Source organism: Eleutherodactylus coqui, chromosome 2 (genome assembly GCF_035609145.1).
Source record: "Eleutherodactylus coqui strain aEleCoq1 chromosome 2, aEleCoq1.hap1, whole genome shotgun sequence".
NCBI classification, from domain to species: Eukaryota; Metazoa; Chordata; class Amphibia; order Anura; family Eleutherodactylidae; genus Eleutherodactylus; species Eleutherodactylus coqui.
This window is the reverse complement of record NC_089838.1, coordinates 258,667,543-258,686,999: the sequence shown is the minus strand read 5'-3', so window position 1 is coordinate 258,686,999 and position 19,457 is coordinate 258,667,543. Positions and strand designations below refer to the sequence as shown.

At 42.0% G+C, this 19,457-nt stretch overlaps 1 protein-coding gene across 1 annotated transcript in view; it reads right to left on the bottom strand.

The window, feature by feature from the left end:
* The window catches only part of ARRDC4 (arrestin domain containing 4), a 59,527-nt gene that overhangs the window by 20,284 nt on the left and 19,786 nt on the right, over nucleotides 1-19,457 (bottom strand). Inside the window, exons 3-5 of the mRNA XM_066592839.1 lie at nucleotides 14,307-14,370; nucleotides 6,917-7,064; nucleotides 411-513 (exon numbers count right to left, since the gene is read on the bottom strand). Of these exons, the coding sequence (XP_066448936.1) occupies nucleotides 411-513; nucleotides 6,917-7,064; nucleotides 14,307-14,370 (315 nt within the window). The remainder of the gene's footprint in view (nucleotides 1-410; nucleotides 514-6,916; nucleotides 7,065-14,306; nucleotides 14,371-19,457) is intronic.

Below are 19,457 nucleotides of genomic sequence, written 5' to 3'. Positions count from 1 at the left end.
TTGCTCCATTCACTATCTGTGGAGGTAGCCAAGTGACGTACTTGACCATCTCCCTCAGTCCCATTAAAAGTGAATGCAGCTATGTGCACCAAGCTCCATTCACTATGGGGAAGAGTGGCATCATTCTCACGATCCTTGGAGGTTCCAGCATTCGAACCCGCAGCGTTCATACATTTATCACCTATCCCGTGGATACAGCAGGAGCGCAAATGAGGAAGGCGCAACAGATGCCTGAAATAGAAGTGCTTTCGTCTTCTGGATTGAATGTTACATAGTAAAGCTTGAACTAAACTTTTTACTTTAAAAGGACGTTGGTCTTTTTTTCTGCTATCCAGTGGAAAGGTGATAAATGATTTCGGTAGGAAAACCTCTTTAAACACTTTAAGTGGTATAAAAAAAATTACATTTACCATTACAATAACCTTTTCTCCCAATTCTGGCACTTAAAGAAATTGGTCCTGAGGTGCACAGCCAGCAGCCGACTGTTTTCTCTTTGGATTGTTGTACAGGTGTCTAGAAAATAAAGAAATAGTTCCCATACTGCATTTATGGAATATAAACACACACACAACGCAAGCAGGGATGGTGAAAACAGACACGCATTAAGGGAAATCTGCTGTGATTAAAAGGTGCATTTACGAGATAGCAAATAGGTTATCCAGATAGGAACATAGCAGGCATATCATATCAAAGGCAAACAGAGGATTATGTCTATCTATCACATGGTCACAGTTTACAATGTTTATACAGCATTGATCACCTGCGGTGCTAATGGATTTCACTTTTTTGCTTTCAACAGGATAACATTATGCTGAAAGACACGCTTAGGTATAAACACATAGGAAAAACATTATTTAAATGTGGTTCTTTTCAAACTACTGAAACTTTTATTTAATTAGACCACGTAGTAATATACACTTATTGACAAAAAAATAAAGGCACCAAGAAGGAGTTGGTGGAATTGGATGAAACTTCATTAATGTGAATGTAATGATGATATATGTAAGGGATTACAGTATTAGAGCGAAATGATAAGTTTATTTGAAACTATTCAAAAGGAGGCTCTTGTAACCTGTTGGGCCACCTCTAGCCTGGTTATATGATGAGATGCGGTTGAGCATGGAGGCTCTAGTATCCTGCTGGTCCACCTCTAGCCTGGATACATGATGAGATGCGGTTGGGCATGGAGGCTCTAATATCCTGTTGGGCCACCTCTATCCTGGATACATGATGAGATGCAGTTGGACATGGAGGCTCTAGGTCCCTGTTGGGCCACCTCTAGCCTGGATACATGATGAGATGCGGTTGGGCATGGAGGCTCTAGTACCCTGTTGGGCCACCTCTAGCTTGGATACATGATGAGATGCGTTTGGGCATGGAGGCATACAGGCTCTGTATGTTTTCCTGCTGCACATTTGCCTACACATGTTGGAACTGGGCCTCTAGATTCTGCATACTCTCAGCTGCTGAAGCCTACTGTCATCAGCTCCCAACCAGAACCTGGAATCATTGTCAAAGATGCTACAGTTCCAGTCTATAGCAGTCCAAGTTTCTTGTTCATAATACCACTACAAATAAAGAGGACGGTGTTGGGGTGTTAACGGCAGGACATGTAATGGTTAGAAACCAAGTTTCTATCTGCTAAGCAGCTGGAAATGGTCCAGGCAGAGACTGGGGTCTATAATGAAGGTGCCATCTCTGTCTGGATGGTGGACAACAAAACCGTTGGATCTGCTCGTGCTGGTTGGCAAATCAAATGGTTCTCGCTACTGGTGGTCTGTCAGGGCCATGCTGTTTCTCTCATTTCAGAGATGCGCCTCCTCTCAAAGTCTATTAACTGGGCAAAATGTCTGCGTACATTGTAGAGACCTGCCTAGCAGTCAACAATCTCTTGACAAGAGGTACACTACACAAAAAGTAGTCCCTGAGAGCCTTTTAATGTGAGAAGTACTTTTATGGCCTCTGGTCGCAAGACCCAGTGTCCAATCAGACCACAACTGTAATCATTTACATATCTGCCTATGACATAACTGCATGACAAGTTTTGCAGCCATCAGACATTTCTATCTGGGTGCATAGTTTTTTTTGTCAACGAGTGTATATTGTGTTAATACACTGAATTGCCACTTTATTAGAGACAGCTGTCCTTTCACAATTGGAGCTTCCCTGTATGGAAATTAAACATGTGACCCTGGAGGCAAGTTTTCCATGGATCAGTTTCAGTGTGAATCTACATTAGAATAAACAAAATTGAGCAAGCATTGGTTTTTATGCCAATGTGTCAAGAGTAAACTGAGAATGGTGTCATTAGACTGCAGGTGTGAAGTAATGGTGTAGGAAATATTTTCGTAGCACACCCTGATACCTGTGGATGGACATTACCATGAATTGCTTCAGTTCGGAAGGTGGGTATTTCCAATAAAGTGTAAGAAATATAACCTTTCATATTCTCCACTCATGCAAGCATCCCGGGCCGAGGTTCATTCCATTCTTGAGGGTATCAAACATAGCCATAAATTTATACTCCAAAATTCTTCTATGATACTGCGACTTGAAGTTGCCTTTCAGTATGATAACTCTCATTTGCTCTAAGCTATGTCCGTGACCACAAAAATGTTTTGCCACAGGTAACACACACACACTAATATTATAGCCACCTACATAATCATTTGTAGGTCCCCTCATGTCGCTAAAACAACTCTGAAAACACAAGAGCACTGACCCCACAAGACCTCTGAAGGGGTCCTATTGTATTTGGCACCAAGACATCAGCAGCAGATCCTTTAAATTCTGGAAGCTGTGATAGGCTACACCAGATACTACGTCATTTGCCGTTTCTACTCTCCGTTTCCACCATTACAATGAATCTGCTGTATGTTTGGTCCATGCAGTATACTTTATAACCATTAAAAAGGAGGACAGTTATAAAGTCTTCCACATTATTTTCATTAGATCCATATGGCATACTCTATAGTTGAAGGTCATAGCCGTTGACAACTATAGGTATGCATATATTTATTTAATCCTTACCACCTGTAACTTTTGTACTTTGGATATTGCTACTATACAGCAATATGTAAAAACATGAGACATTTTATATACAATGCCATTTTGATTACTTGCACTGTAACTTATAGCTATGCACTTATGTTTTTATAACCTATATATGCCTTCACCATTGGTCGTTTTATTTAATTTATGAGATTTTGGACACAGGACTTTGGTATACTGGCAGTAGATGGCTAGATGAGTGCAGTACTTCTGCAGCATGCAGAAGGTTCTAAGAATCATGCACTCATGAAGTGCAAAACAGGTTCCTCTCACTGGCACATCACCAGGCCCTATCACAATGACAACCATAGAACATTTGTTGGAGTGCCCCGAGGGCAGGACAGTAAATCGATGGAGAACACGTTGCAGTGAACTAGAACTAGATAACAATCTTTACTTGGTAGCTTAATTGACCCGTCACTAGTTTGGCACATAGTTTCAGAACATTGCATAACCGTTTCACACACCTTGGCAATGCAAATCACTAATGCTCAAAAATATTGACTGTAGAATCTTAGCAACAGTATCTAGACTTGCCGATCCTGGCAAGAAAAAGTATATTTCTATTTACTACACAGCAGACTTTTTGTACTTACAGTCTTTTCATAAAGCAATACTATCTCCATTACCGACTCTTTAGCTACTCAGTCTTTTCACAAATAAGCAGGCCTAACATAAACACTAGGGGCCCTTTTACATGCAAAGATAATATTTTCAAACAACTGAAAGATTTTGTGATCTATTTGCATAAAGGTTTAATTGCCATTAACACTTTATCATCTTCATTTGCATGTTAAAGGACCTCAACGAGTTGTTTACAGAGCCCAGCCTGTGTTTAAACACATGTCCAGCTGCATTGTTCTATTCCGCCTAGTTAAAACATGTGGTGGGGAAAACAGTGTGGGTCTATTGAGAGATAAATATGTTTGCTTTATCTCTCAGTGGCGAAACGATGGATTTTAAGTTAACCTTAAAATCATCGTTCAAATGCAAAGTGCACAATGCCCACATTTACATGTAATGATTATTGCTCGTTTTCCGCCATTTGAACGGATTTTGAGCGATAATCATTGCATGTAAAAGGGCCTTTAGAGACGTGCTGAAAATTCATGGAATTAACACTCAGTCTCTTAAGGGAGGGCTTCCACACTCTCAGCAACAAAGTGGAGATAAGACTATCTTTGGGACAAAAAATATGGGCAATTAACAGCTGAACCTAATTTCTTTATACAGGCTTCTAGGGTTTCACTCATGGCTGATGACTAGGCCATAACCAAGCATTCTGCTCACTCTACCACCCCAATGCAACAGCCAATGGGTTTGACATATTCTGCCTTTTATACCTAAACATGCATCAGTCTGCAGAGTACAATGTGTCTTCTTATTTATCCATCCAACACACAATGGCCTGCCAAGCACGGTGACCTGGTGATGTGCACCTTCCGATGGCCACTATGTCTGGAATCAGAAGTGCTCACACAACTTCCACGGAGGCAATAACTTAGCCTGTTACATAAATTTAACTACACTGTTACACACAATCCACAGCAGTTGTATATTGCTTATGTGTATGGTTATTGTACAACAACCCCCATAAGCTCACCAATAGTCATTTATCATTGCAGCATCTCATAATAAACCCTGGCATATGCCTCAAAACATATCAAACTTTAAATAACCTTCCAGACAACATTTAGCTGAGAGTAACCTGCTAATGTTTAAAGCATAGCTTTTCTACCACCTTTCGTAAATGTATGATAGCATCTAGGGCTTTTACTCTTTACAATCTGAGCACCTAGAACACATCCTTTAGTAATCATCACCATCATATTAAGTCTCCATAACTAAATTCTATGCTATTTTTTTGAGTACACCAAGTTAACTTTTCTAATCCCCCCTCCCTTCTTACACATGGAGCATTTTACCACATCAAATTTAACAAGTTCTTCACCACCCACAGTATACAGGAATGTATACACAGTATTTCTTAGAATTGCTGCGTAATACACAAAAATGATTGCCTTCTTTGGCATTAGTATGAGAGGTGAAGCAATATCCACGACGAACAGAAAACCACTTTACTGTTCCACAAATTTGGGCAGCTAGCACCTTCTTTACTGCCCCCATATATACCATGGTATGTAGTTAAGTGCTATAAGTACTGTGGAGAGGCTCATTGAAAGGAAAAGGACTTGTATTACAGACCCAGTAGCTGGGCTAGAGACAGTTCCACATTTACCAGAACAGTCATTCTATTGTTCCTGGCAAACAGACAAGGACTTCACCTTTTGTTTCTGGCTCATGGGCAGGCATCTCTTCCGGTTAGTTCCAGTAGCTTCTGTTATTAAAAAGTTCTTCAACAATAATGTCGGACCCATTTGCAACTTCTCCATGGAGTTTTCGAGCTATTGCTACTTCCCAGCCCTACTTTAAAATAAGGCCCTCCTTTGAACTTGTGTGGCCTAAACCAGGCCACAAAAGTCCTGTTGGCGCCAGCACCCACTTATGTAGACCAGGAGACAATGGTAACCCTGCGGGGGTTGAACCCATCTGCCACTCTCCTCCAGTGTGTAAGGGAGAGCCCAGGCCCGTGTCCAGTGCCACTTCACAGCACTTCTAGAACTTTTGTGAATTGGCAGACAACTTTTGGAATTACCCAAACCTTGCATAGTTGTCCGGTAATCCTTGACAGTCTGCTGCGATTTTCTTTCTAGCTGAACAATAAAAATGGTATACTGAGCCAAAAGCCACTCATTTAGCCTTTGTTGAGTGAATGGAACCTTATGAATACATTTGTTGTTTCCGCCGGGAGTTTAACCTGTTGTATACACCAAATGGAATGCTGTTCAGAGTCTAAGCTCAATAATTTTGAAGCCAAGTCTGTGGGGAAAATATGTCTGACTGTAACTTCACCTAGCAGTTAATAACTAATATGACTTGGGGGTCTTGGGAGCTGGACGCATTTGTGTTCTATAATCGAGTTAAACGATTAAAAAAAAAAGTCAATCCAATATCGTTAGATATGAAAGTCCAAAGGGCTGAACACTTTTTGTATCGGAAATGTGAAATGGCTAAAAAAAAAAAAAGTCCTAGAGTTTGTAAAGTTCTATAACTTTCTTTTATATATTTTTTCCCTTCCAATAACAAGAAAAAAAAAATTCCATGATATTTTATGCCAAATTGGTGTTGTTTAAAATCGGCTTTAACCGCCAGAGTATTTTTCTGTGATGATATCATTCATATTTAAATACTGAAGCATTAGGCTCCTGTATAGCTGTCATGAAAGTGCAAGGTATAATTGTATATTATTTTGATAAAATGGGTGCAGATAAAAGAATAAAGCTCATTAGCTCCACATCTCACCACTGTGTTGTTACTCATGCTCTGATCCTCCCAGCCATAGTATGTATTTGCAGTCATTATGGAGTTCAATGCTTTAATGTGATCCAATTTGCCATTAGGGCATGATAGCTGAAAGGATTCTGCCAGCAGCTGCATACACTTACTTAGTGGTAGAAAATGGCATGAAAAATGGATGGATACGTGACATATAATGGTCTGCGTTAGACAGCAGACCTGCAATGATTAATAATAAGTCTCCCATAATTATGTCTTCTGCAGCTGTCATTATTCACGTTTAGGACAGCGAGCCTTACAAATGCAGACTCTGCGGTAAATGGGACTGTGTGATGTGGAGCTAATAAAACAAATTGGCACACCTGCATACATTACCAGTACAGATACCAAATGCAGACACATAAAAGTACTTGCTATTAGAAGGTAAACACAAATAAAATGGAGTCATCCAGAGAGAACTAAGGTTTTAAGGAAAAAAAAACTTTCTTGTGATTAACGGGATTCTTACGAGCAGTGATGGAGAGTTGACATCAATACGGCTGCTGACTCGTAGCTCGCGGTGGACAATGTAAGCAGGTAATAGTGGTCTTTCCAAGACTGAGGTGAGTCGATACTGCACACTGCCATATTTGCCATTAAAAGAGGTTACCAGAGGTCTAAAAGTAGCAAGAAAAGAAAGAAGTTATTAAAAGGGATAATAATAAACCTAAATCTACAATTGCTATACAGTCTAAGAAAGACTTGAAAGGGACTGTGAGCTAAAAGCACCATAAATTAAGTTATGGTGCTTATAGTTTAGGTGATGTGACGTCCGGGAAGCCTTTTTTCATACTCTGCAGCTCCATTGTTCCGCAGTGAAATCAGTGCTTGCACACCAGCTTGACTCTTTTCAGAAGGCTTTGTGTGGGCTAAAGCCCCCGGAAGAAGTCACACTTCTGTATGTGCACTGACTTTGCCGGGAAATACAGCAGGAATGGGTGGCTGGGCGAGTATGAGACAAGTCCCCGAATCCCCATCACCTAAACTATATGCATAGTAACTTAGTTTATGGTACTTAAAGGGATTGTTCAAGTTATAGCTCATCTATAAAATGCCTTTCACATTCACTAAGATAAAAAAAAAAAATTCATATACTCACCTCTACCCGCCGTGTCCCACACTGCTGCTCTGGGTCATCTTCCGACGCCAAGTTTACAGGTTGCCCCAGCCTGTTTACGGGACGTTACAGGTACTTCAGCCAATAACAGAGTTCGATGATCGATCAGACTATATGTTATTTTAATGCATGGGAAAGGAGTTTTACAGATTAGCTGTAATTCAGACAACCCTTTTAAAGGGAAACTGATAGAGATGATCGAGCATACTCGGTAAGGACAGATATTCGAAAGATTCAGGTGCCAACGTGGGTGAGCGCTGTGTTGCGGGAGTGAGCAGGAGGCAGCGGGGAGGGGGGGGGGGGGGGGAGAGAGATCTCCCTACCATTCTCCCCCGCCGACACCCGAATCTTTGCCTTTGTCTCTCTCCAATGATGACTACTTTTATCTCAACTTATCAGTTCTGGGAATCTCCAGAAATACCATTTTATTATTGTTATTTTTTAGGATTATATTTCTCAAAACTTGAAAACTTTGTAGTCACTGTTAAAAGCTGTGTACAAATTTGCACTCTTTTTTTAACAATGCATTTTTTGAAATAAAGACTTTTTCGAATTGTTTTTCATAAAAAAATTCTGATTGCTTGGTTTCTGTTCTTGTATGATTTTCCAAGGCACTGCAGACTGGAGGACTAAAATCTTAGCAAATTCCATCAGTCAGAGAAACTGACTGTCTCCTCTCCTACCCTCCTCCCCTGCTGTGAATGTGCATTCACTACCTTTGCATTGAGCTATTAGATCAGGAGGACAGAGAGCAGAGAAAGCTATTACTACAGAGGACTGTCACTCACTTGGGTGAATTTTCTGATTTTGTCAGCAGTAGGGGGAATGGACCATTAGCCACTCAGAGATGGATAGCTATGAAGTATTGAGTGGGTGTGGTTATGCTACGAATCCTCCTTTGAAAGAAGAGAGAGGCGGGAAAGCTGAGCTTATGCTCATTCATGAGAAAGAGACCTGCTAATCAGTGCTGAGAATGGCCCCCAGCCAGAAACTTGAATGTAGGAGAGCCTGCAAACCAAGTATGAGGCTTTCTAAATGCAGGATAAGGAAAACTCCATGCAAAAAAATTTGTCTAAGTGCATCATTTTTTTTTCTGCAGGGAATTTGTACATGAAAAATCAATACACACATCTTAGTAAGGTTCCCATAGCCTTTGAAGAAGGTTATCGAGAATTAAAAAAAAAAAAGTTTTTCATTTATCATGAAACAGCATTACTCTTGGGCTGTGCTTGGCATTGCAACTTATCCCCATTAAAGTAAATGGAACAGAACTGCAATACTAGACAGACATAGCCCACAGGCAAAGGTTTTTAGAAGAAAGCAACATTGTTTTTCTACTCATATACAATCTCTTTGAGGATGCAAGCAAGAAAGCAATGATGTAACCTTTGCATCAGACAACACTAGACCTTTACGCTCTTCTGGAGATCCAGCAGTGTCACAGAAGATAAGAGTTTTTAATATATTTACACTTGCAAAAAGCAGTACCAAACTAGACTTCCTGGGAATGGAAAATGGTAATTAGGATGCAGATCTGTAAGTATTTATTTTGGAATGGCAGAGGTTTGCAGAAGACAAGCTGTCTCCCCGCTAGATTGTCTATTTACATAGGGTAAACTACTGTATGGTGAAGGCGGTCACATACAATCCAGGAGCCCACTGCCCCTAGACAAGAGCATTGCTAAGAAAAATTAATAGATGTGGCTACACAGCAAGACTAGGTTGTGTACTTGGAAAGAGCAGCAAGACTAAAAATATGTCTACATGGGATGCAAAAATCCGATGCATATCAGTCTGTGGGATTTAGCCACATATCCACAGCAAAATCTGCAAGTGTAACAGAAATAATAATAGGGTCTTACAAGCTGGTGCTGCTCATTTGCTTATTATTATAGGACCAAATGTACATGACAGCAACTCAACTCACGTCCTTGCAACTTAGATACAAGAAGAGCCGAGTGCTTTTGCAGCATGTAGCTTGAAATTCACATACTGTAACTGACCTTAGTGGGGCTCTTCCACAAAATTGAGTTAAAGCCTATCCACAAGATAGGGGATAACTAAATGATCATTGGTGGTCTGACCACTTGGACTAGACAGCACACATCCACACCACTGCTCCATTCATTTCAATGGGATTGCTGGATATAACCGAGCTCAAGGACTCAGTTAACTGCGGTGATCCCGTTGAAATGAATTAAAAAAACACTGTTTGGCATGTGCAGTCACAGCTCCATTCATACAAGGAGTATTAAGACCCCTATTCTTGTGATTGGTGAAGGTCCCAGGAGTTGGACTTCCACTAACCAGCTAGTTATTCCTTATTCTGTACATAGGGTATACCTTAATTTCATGGGACCAACCCTTTAAGTTAAAGCATTGTAGGGGTGTGCTACAGAAGATGGCCTGTAGGGGGCAACAGACAATCAGTCTGGTGCCTGAAGCGAGAGGGAAAACACCCACAGGTGGGGTCAGTGGTATAAAAAGGGTGGTTCCTACTGAAGTGAGAGAGTGTCTGGCTGAGAGAGCCAGGAAAAACAGCTCAGTGGAGCTGGAGGGCTGTTAGCCCAGAGTGTCTGGCTGAGAGAGCCAGAAAAAACAGCTCAGTGGAGCTGGAGGGCTGTTAGCCCAGAGTGTGTGGCTGAGAAGGCCAGAGGTGGACAGGGAGACGCCCCTCACCTCAACACCTAGCAGAGGTGTGTGTCTGGGAGGACCAGACTTCAGCTAAGGCTGTGTTGCGACCAGACTGGGAGCTACGTGGTTCCAACAGGACCCCTGGAGTATGCCTGCCCGTGGACTAAGGGTCTGAAGGCACTAACGGGACCAGCTGCACTCTGTACATCCACAGGTCTGTGCAAAGCAAATGGACTTGTTATTGCTGTACCTTCAACCCTGTGGAGGACCATATTGAAGGGTCTTTGAAAAGGACTGTGAAGGGACGTTATATGGAAGAGACTGTGTTGTTTCAAGCATTTATTATTTCCCTGGAGACCCAGTCGCCTATCTTTCTGTGAAAGATTGTGTGTAAATAAACCAAACAAGAAGGAAAGTGACTGTTTGGCGTGATATGTAACCCCCGTGGTGATATTTAACCCCATGTTGTCACTTAGTTGCATGTCAGAAGTTTTGATCTTGCACCAACTGGCAATGCGTTTTTAACATTAGAAAGTCCCATTGACAATCGCGTGAAAAAGACGCAGAGGTATTGCGTGAAAAAAAGAAAAACGCAAGTGTGCAGGAGCCCTTACTCAGAGCGCTGCCCTTAACCCCTTCCCGCTCCAGGACGTACATTTATGTCCTGGAGCGTCGGGGTATGTATGCAGAGAGGTCGCGGGTTGACCTCTCTGCATACAGCATGGACATCAGCTGTTTACTACAGCTGACACCCGCTGGCAATAGCTGCGATCGGCCATTCACGGCCATTAACTCTTTAAATGCAATTCTGACAGCGGCATTTAAAGCCCACGAACGCTGTTCGGGAGTCCTATACGGCCCCCTAGCGGTGAGAATGGGGGAGCCGTGCAGGTGTCTTGGCTGCCGGGAGCTTTCTGAAAGGCCCCAGGGCTGCTTGAGAGACTGCCTATCAAGCCATCCCTGTGGGGTGGTTTGATAGGCTGCCCGTCAGAATGCAGTATGACGTAATGCTATAGCATTACGTCCTACTGCAGGAGCGATCAAAGTATTGCATATTGTAGTCCCCCAGGGGGACTTAAAGGTAAAGTAAAAAAAGAGCAATAAAGTTTTTTTAATTGTAAAAAAAAAAAGTTTAAATCACCCCCCTTTTGCCATATCTATAATTAAAAAGTATAAATAATAAAATAAAAATACATATTTGGTATCACCGTGTCCATAAAAGTCCGAACTATCGAAGTAGTGCATTATTTACCTCGCACGGTAAACGTCGTCCGAAAAAAAAAATAAAGACTTTTTTAGTCACCGTCTCCCAGAAAAAACGCAATAAAAAGAGATCAAGAAGTCGTATGTAGTCTGAATTAGTACTAGCGGAAACTACAGGACATCCCACAAAAAATGAGCTATCGCTGAACTATGTCCACGGAAAAATAAAAGAGTTATTGCGCGCACAAGATGACCGCAGAAAATAATTGAAAAAAATTAAATGTCTTTGAAAAAAAAAAGTGTAGTATAGTAAAAAAAAACCTATACAAGTTGGGTATCGTTGTAATCGTACTGACCCATTAAATAAAGTTATCATTACTTTTTTGTTGCAGTTTGTGCGCCGTAGAAACAAGACGCACTGAAAGATGGCGGAATGTCGTTTTTTTTTTCATTTTACTCCAATTAGAATTTTTTAAAAAGTTTTTCAGTACATTATACGGTACATTAAATAGCACCATTGAAAAATACAACTCGTCCCGCAAAAAACAAGCCCTCATACAGCGACATCGATGGATAAATAATAATTGTCCTTAGCGAGTATGCTCACTCATCTCTAATAGCAACCCTGTATAAAGTAGAAACTATATTGTGGTGGGAGAATATTAAAATATTAAGGACAAATGGAAAAATAAAATGATAAACTCAAAGAATCTGTAATGTAGTTACCATTTATATTTAACTTCTGCTCCAGGTTTGGAAGACCACTGTTGGTCCAGTTTCTGCACTCGACGCGTATTGACACTACTCGTCAGTAGTGATGTCATTGAAGACACATCACCGTTGAAATCTAGCCCGTACCCAGGCACTAACAAATCACTTTTTAGCTGTATTGTCTGTCAAGTATTAATATGAATATCCTTAGCAGCAGAGGAAGTGGCCTGCAGGTCACGCCACCAGATATCCATGGTCTTGTAAAGATATGATGTTGTTGCTCAGACAGCCATACTCCAATGGAGCTTCTCTTTAGTTTATTGGCTTTCTGGCTTCTGTTTTTTCAAGGTTTTATATGTTCCAGTTTATGACAAGTTACATCTAACATTCCAGTTTAAAATGCATAAAAAAGAGCAAAAATGGTTAAAGGCATTCGCCCCCACCAGGAACCTGACAGCTGAAATATCAAGCCAACATTTTATAGTCCTGTCAGCAGATTTACAACTGATGTTTCCTGTCCTTTTGAATGCACTCTAACACTTGTGACCATAAAAAGAAGTAAAACCAAGAAATCGTGGAGTCACAGGGCTTTTATTTTTTCAAGGGATGCACGGAGAGTAGAAATATAACAGATTGTGGTACTCTATGCAATCTACGCTCATTCATATAATAGGAATAAGCGCTTCCAGACTGGTATAACCTGTACCTTTGAATGTGGATGTAAGAGAGGAAGCTTGAACGTAATGCTAGAACAAGGATTTATGGGTGAGCATCTTTTTAATGTTGCAGGTCTAGGTGGAGGGCAGACCTGTCCCTTGTATGTTGTGGCATAGGAGCCACTGTAGTGGCATGTTTGAGCTACTAGGGGGCCAGATGTCAGGAGTGTGATTGGTAACAAAGGAGTTTTCTCTGTTGTGGAGCTGTCAGATTAAGAGCGCTTGTTAAAGAAAAATGTGCGACACTCAATTAGGGCTCTCAGTCTGAAGAGACAGACTATGTAAAAGGCCTGTAAGTACTGTACGGTAGTGACCATCTCGAAAGACAGGGTAGGAGATGCACCCTGTGTGTGAAGCTTTCGGTACTAGGCTTGAGTATCGAGAGGGTTATTGCTAATGTTTAGTAAGAGGCCAGACGGACAGGATTTGTTTTCCATTGTGATTTTGTGAAAGTTTGCTGTGAAGAAGCATAATAAAGCTGAAAGGAGCCAGACTGATAGACTTCAGTGTAGAAGTGAATTTGCTCTGTGTGCCAACTGTCTTATGAGAAAACGATGGCGATCCTAGTACGTGACTCATCCTCCAGATGTCACACTGTTAATGGAATGTCAGGAACTTTTATTGTGGAGGACAATCACAGGGAGTAACAGTTATAGCTGAAACATGCTTGCCAACTCTCCGAGAAGGTATGGGAAGTTCTTGGGGCTCAAAAAAAGAAAAAAATATAGACAGACCTTTTGGACAAGTCTTCTATGTCCCGAGTACATACTCACATGTCCATGTTGTTGCAGTCCTTTTGACTATCAGGCACTGCTACAAATAATTTCCCCAGGACTAGAGATGAGCGAGTATACTCGCTAAGGCACATTACTCGAGCGAGTAGTGCCTTAGCCGAGTATCTCCCCGCTCGTCTCTAAAGATTCGGGGGGCGGCGGGGGAGAGCGGGGAGGGACAGAGGGGAGATCTCTCTCTCCCTCTCTCCCCCCCGCTCTCCGCCGCAACTCACCTGTCACCCGCGGCGGCCCCCGAATCTTTAGAGACGAGTGGGGAGATACTCGGCTAAGGCACTACTCGCTCAAGTAATGTGCCTTAGCGAGTATACTCGCTCATCTCTAGTCAGGACGCTCTCGCCAAGATGTTGTGTGCAAGAGGGCTGTAAGGTGCAAGATTAAGAGGCAAGTCCGATAAGGAGTCTTCCTTTATTTAGGGGATATTTGCTTAGGAGTCACTATTTAAGGTTCTATTTGTTTAGAAAAAAGTTTGAGGGGCGGTGGGTTCAGATGCACTACTTCTGATTCTTCTACCTTAGATTAGGGAGCGCGCCATGTCCTATATTAATGAGTTTCTGGGAGGCAAATGCGAACATGCAAAGTATTTTACACCAAAAGCATAGAAAGGTTTACTAAAGCCAGTGTTTTACAAGGATAAAATGTCATTGAACAGACTGAATACAATCTGATGTCCAGAAGTACACTTACCCATTAGGAAGCTGGAAATTGAAAGGAAGTTTGTGATTCCCAGCTGTAAACCTGTTTGATTCACCTACAAGACACAATGGAGGTCAATATGCATTTGTTTCGCCAAAACATACATATTAACTGTCAATAATCTTTTCATGTCAACCAACACCAATAAAGCTCATGGGACATACTGTATAATGGAGGTCCTGCACAAATGTGGAGCAAGGAGACCATAGCACCAAAATGAAAAACCGAATGGTACTCTAAACATGGACATTCATGTACTGTATATCTGCCGTTACCCACTAAACCTCATGCTGCATTCACAAAGGTCCAAGAAATGGAGATAATAAGAGTTGTCCGCTGTGGATATCAAGCTTTAGAGCCAGTATGGGCAACACAAACTTGCCTTGAATCACTAGTGTCTGGGTTCAGATCCAGCAGAGCACAACAGCTGCATGTGGTTTATGTAGTCTATCTGTGTTTGCCCCTTTTTTGTCACAATCTAAAAACATACCAAAAGGTTAATTGCTCCCTAAAATGTGGTCCCAATGCGTGTGTCTGAGATGGGGAGAGTAGTTTGTGAGTTCTGTTCGAGAAAAGTTCTGTACAGATTTGCAGAATATTAGCAAATGCAAAAACAGAAAATAAATTACCGTATATACTCGAGTATTAGCTGACCCGAGTATAAGCCGAGTCAATAAGTTTCACCACAAAAAACTGGTAAAACTTATTGACTCGAGTATAAGCCGAGCTATACTCGAGTATATACTGGGTAAAAAAAAGCCCTCCATACTCACCCCCCAGCCGGCGTCTGTGTCTGTGCGACAAGCTGCTTTAGAATTCTCCCCGCTGTTATCTCCCTGCTCGGCTTTCAAATCCCCCACTATCAGCGCTGTGTAAGTAAGCGCTGTGATTGGATCGAGCGCCAGTCATTCACTGATTGACTGTGAATGATCGAGTGCCGACTGTGATTGGTTGGCGCTCGATCCAATCACAGCATTGACAGCGGGGGATGGAAGAGCCAAGTAGAGAGGATGGCTGGGGAGGACAGCCAGGAGAATTCAATCAGCTTGCCGCATCACTGCCGGGAACACAGGAATTCAAGCAGCTTGCCGCACCACTGCCAAGGACACAGACGCCGGTTGGGAGGTGAGTATGGAGGTTTTTTTTTTATTAACCCTTCCCTGACTCGAGTATAAGCCGACGGGGGCTTTTTCAGCACAAAAAAAATGTGCTGAAAAACTAGGCTTATACTCGAGTATATATGGTAATCCGCTATTCATGTGCCAGTCTGTGCCACACTACAGGGCCAACTCAATGGTCCAACATTCTTTAAAGTGTTTAGGCAGTTTTTGCTGTAAAATGCATCTTGCTAAAAACTGAATCAGATCATGGACCAAATTTGCATAATTATTTCCAAACTTTTCTCTCACTCATAAGGCACAGCTCTATGTAGTGTTTTCAGACCAGTGGAACCATCATGGGGTCATCTGAGTTTCAAGCCACACAGATGGCGACACCGGAACTCATCCTTTCAGGTTGCTAAAATCTCTTGTATATCCAACGAAAAAGCCATTTACAGCAATAGAGGTTTACTTCTTGGTTTTATTCATTGTCCGATAACTGTTTGGATACAGAATGATTAACCTTGGATGTGAGTATTTTGTTAGTCAGTAATTCACCAGTGATCACTACTCCCTCCATGCTATGTGCAGGCATAATGAGTAAGCTTTTCCAGTGTGTTGACCCCATAAAAAAACTTCACACATCTCAGTTTCCTGAAACCCCTCAATTCTGAAAAAAAGTAGGCATGAGGGTTTTCATGTGTAATCTGCCAAATGACTAGTATATATACACTATATAGCCATGTATACTCTGTTGCAAACTATACATATGATACAAATGCCATTTGATGCCACCACACTGGTGTGTATTTTGCCCTTTCCTGGTCACTTGAAACCAACCCAGGCGTAATGTCAGACACATTTAGTGGCTTAACTGAGCCTTCATAATCAAAACAGCAAACTCTGAGCAGACGCTGAACCATTAGTGAGAACTTGGAGATGTCAAATCTAAAGCCGTCAAATGCAGCAAAGGATTATGATGATATATAATACAAAAGGCTGTCATTTAAGACGAGTACAAGACTTACAAGTAATGTAATGTGCAAAGTTAGATCAGATCTCTTGTTTAGATTTAAATGGAACAATTATTTTAACCATTTCCAATATTTGCATACACATGTACACTACCGTTCAAAAGTTTGGGGTCACATTGAAATGTCCTTATTTTTGAAGGAAAAGCACTGTACTTTTCAATGAAGATAACTTTAAACTAGTCCTAACTTTAAACAAATGCACTCTATACATTGCTAATGTGGTAAATGACTATTCTAGCTGCAAATGCCTGTTTTTTTGTGCAATATCTACAAAGGTGAATAGAGGCCCATTTCCAGCAACTATCACTCCAGTGTTCTAATGGTACAATGTGTTTGCTCATTGGCTCAGAAGGCTAATTGATGATTAGAAAACCCTTGTGCAATCATGTTCACACATCTGAAAACAGTCTAGCTCGTTACAGAAGCTACAAAACTGACCTTCCTGTGAGCAGATTGAGTTTCTGGAGCATCACATTTGTGGGGTCAATTAAACGCTCAAAATGGCCAGAAAAAGAGAACTTTCATCTGAAACTCGACAGTCTATTCTTGTTCTTAGAAATGAAGGCTATTCCATGCGAGAAATTGCTAAGAAATTGAAGATTTCCTACAACGGTGTGTACTACTCCCTTCAGAGGACAGCACAAACAGGCTCTAACCAGAGTAGAAAAAGAAGTGGGAGGCCGCGTTGCACAACTAAGCAAGAAGATAAGCACATTAGAGTCTCTAGTTTGAGAAACAGACGCCTCACAGGTACCCAACTGGCATCTTCATTAAATAGTACCCGCAAAACACCAGTGTCAACATCTACAGTGAAGAGGCGGCTGCGGGATTTTGGGCTTCAGGGCAGAGTGGCAAAGAAAAAGCCATATCTGAGACTGGCCAATAAAAGAAAAAGATTAAGATGGGCAAAAGAACACAGACATTAGACAGAGGAAGACTGGAAAAAAGTGTTGTGGATGGATGAATCCAAGTTTGAGGTGTTTGGATCACAAAGAAGAACGTTTGTGAGACGCAGAACAAATGAAAAGATGCTGGAAGAATGCCTGACGCCATCTGTTAAGCATGGTGGAGGTAATGTGATGGTCTGGGGTTGCTTTGGTGCTGGTAAGGTGGGAGATTTGTACAGGGTAAAAGGGATTCTGAATAAGGAAGGCTATCACTCCATTTTGCAACGCCATGCCATACCCAGTGGACAGCGCTTGATTGGAACCAATTTCATCCTACAACAGGACAATGACCCTAAACACACCTCCAAATTGTGCAAGAACTATTTACAGCAGAAGCAGGCAGCTGGTATTCTATCGGTAATGGAGTGGCCAGCGCAGTCACCAGATCTGAACCCCATTGAGCTGTTGTGGGAGCAGCTTGACCGTATGGTACGCCAGAAGTGCCCATCCAACCAATCCAACTTGTGGGAGATGCTTCTAGAAGCGTGGGGTGCAATTTCACAAGCTTACCTCAACAAATTAACAGCTAGAATGTCAAAGGTGTGCAATGCTGTAATTGCTGCAAAAGGAGGATTCTTTGACGAAAGCAAAGTTTGATGTAAAAACAATGTTATTTCAAATACAAATCATTATTTCTAACCTTGTCAATGTCTTGGCTCTATTTTCTATTCATTTCACAACGCATGGTGGTGAATAAGTGTGACTTTTCATGGAAAACACAAAATTGTATGGGTGACCCCAAACTTTTGAACGGTAGTGTATGTCACAAGGAGGAAGCCTTTCCTTCGTTCTAACGTACATATATGTCCTGGCGATTGTTTAGGTATAGCAGCCGTACGTGTGATCAGCTCCAACTGCCAACCAAAAACACCGCCATAGTTAAAAGAAAACTTGAATAAAAATGTAAGAAAACTCTTTCTTAAAGGGGTTGTCCCGCGCCGAAACGGGTTTTTTTTTTTTCAACCCCCCCCCCCGTTCGGCGCGAGACAACCCCGATGCAGGGGTTAAAAAAGAACACCGGACAGCGCTTACCTGAATCCCCGCGCTCCGGTGACTTCTTACTTACCCGGTGAAGATGGCCGCCGGCATCTTCTCCCTCGGTGGACCGCAGGGCTTCTGTGCGGTCCATTGCCGATTCCAGCCTCCTGATTGGCTGGAATCGGCACGTGATGGGGCGGAGCTACACGGAGCTACACGGAGCCCCATTTAGAAAAGCAGAAGACCCGGACTGCGCAAGCGCGTCTAATTTGGCCATTAGACGGCGAAAATTAGACGGCAACCATGGAGACGAGGACGCCAGCAACGGAACAGGTAAGTCAATAACTTTTGATAACTTCTGTATGGCTCATAATTAATGCACAATGTACATTACAAAGTGCATTAATATGGCCATACAGAAGTGTATAGACCCACTTGCTGCCGCGGGACAACCCCTTTAAGGCCTCATAAAAGCAATGTTACAGATGCAAGCAACAAAATGATTCCCTGTGGTCCCTAAAGGGGCATTATCATCTTGAAATGTTATGGCATATCGTTAAAAATATGCCATAACATTATGATCAGAGGGGAACTGAGCGATGGGACGGCCACTGACCCCAAGAATGGAGGGACAGGGAACCTTCTAGTGAATGAGGTTGTGCTGCCTTTGTTCAGGGAAATACTGTGAAGGAACTGCAGTACTTAAAGCAACCCTCTGTCCCAGGATCAGAGGGTGGAGGGGGTACATTACCTACAGTTGATATTGTTGGCCTTCATTTGGTTCCGCTGGTTTGGGTCCCATTTTCAAATGACTGCCACTATCTTTTGACTACGCAATGGTCCACAGTGCATTAGAATACCAATTTATATACCAGCTCAGTGATTGGCCAGCGCTGCTCACATGATTACTGCTGGCTAGTGCTGACCAAACTTTTGAAAAGTTCAGTTTCTCCTCCTAAGTTAGAACTTATGCCTTGCGGTGCTGGCGTCTTAGGTTCAAACATGACAAAGGAGAACATTTGCATGGAGTTTGTGGAAACGCACACAAACATGGATAATACACAAACTCCAAAACAGATGTTG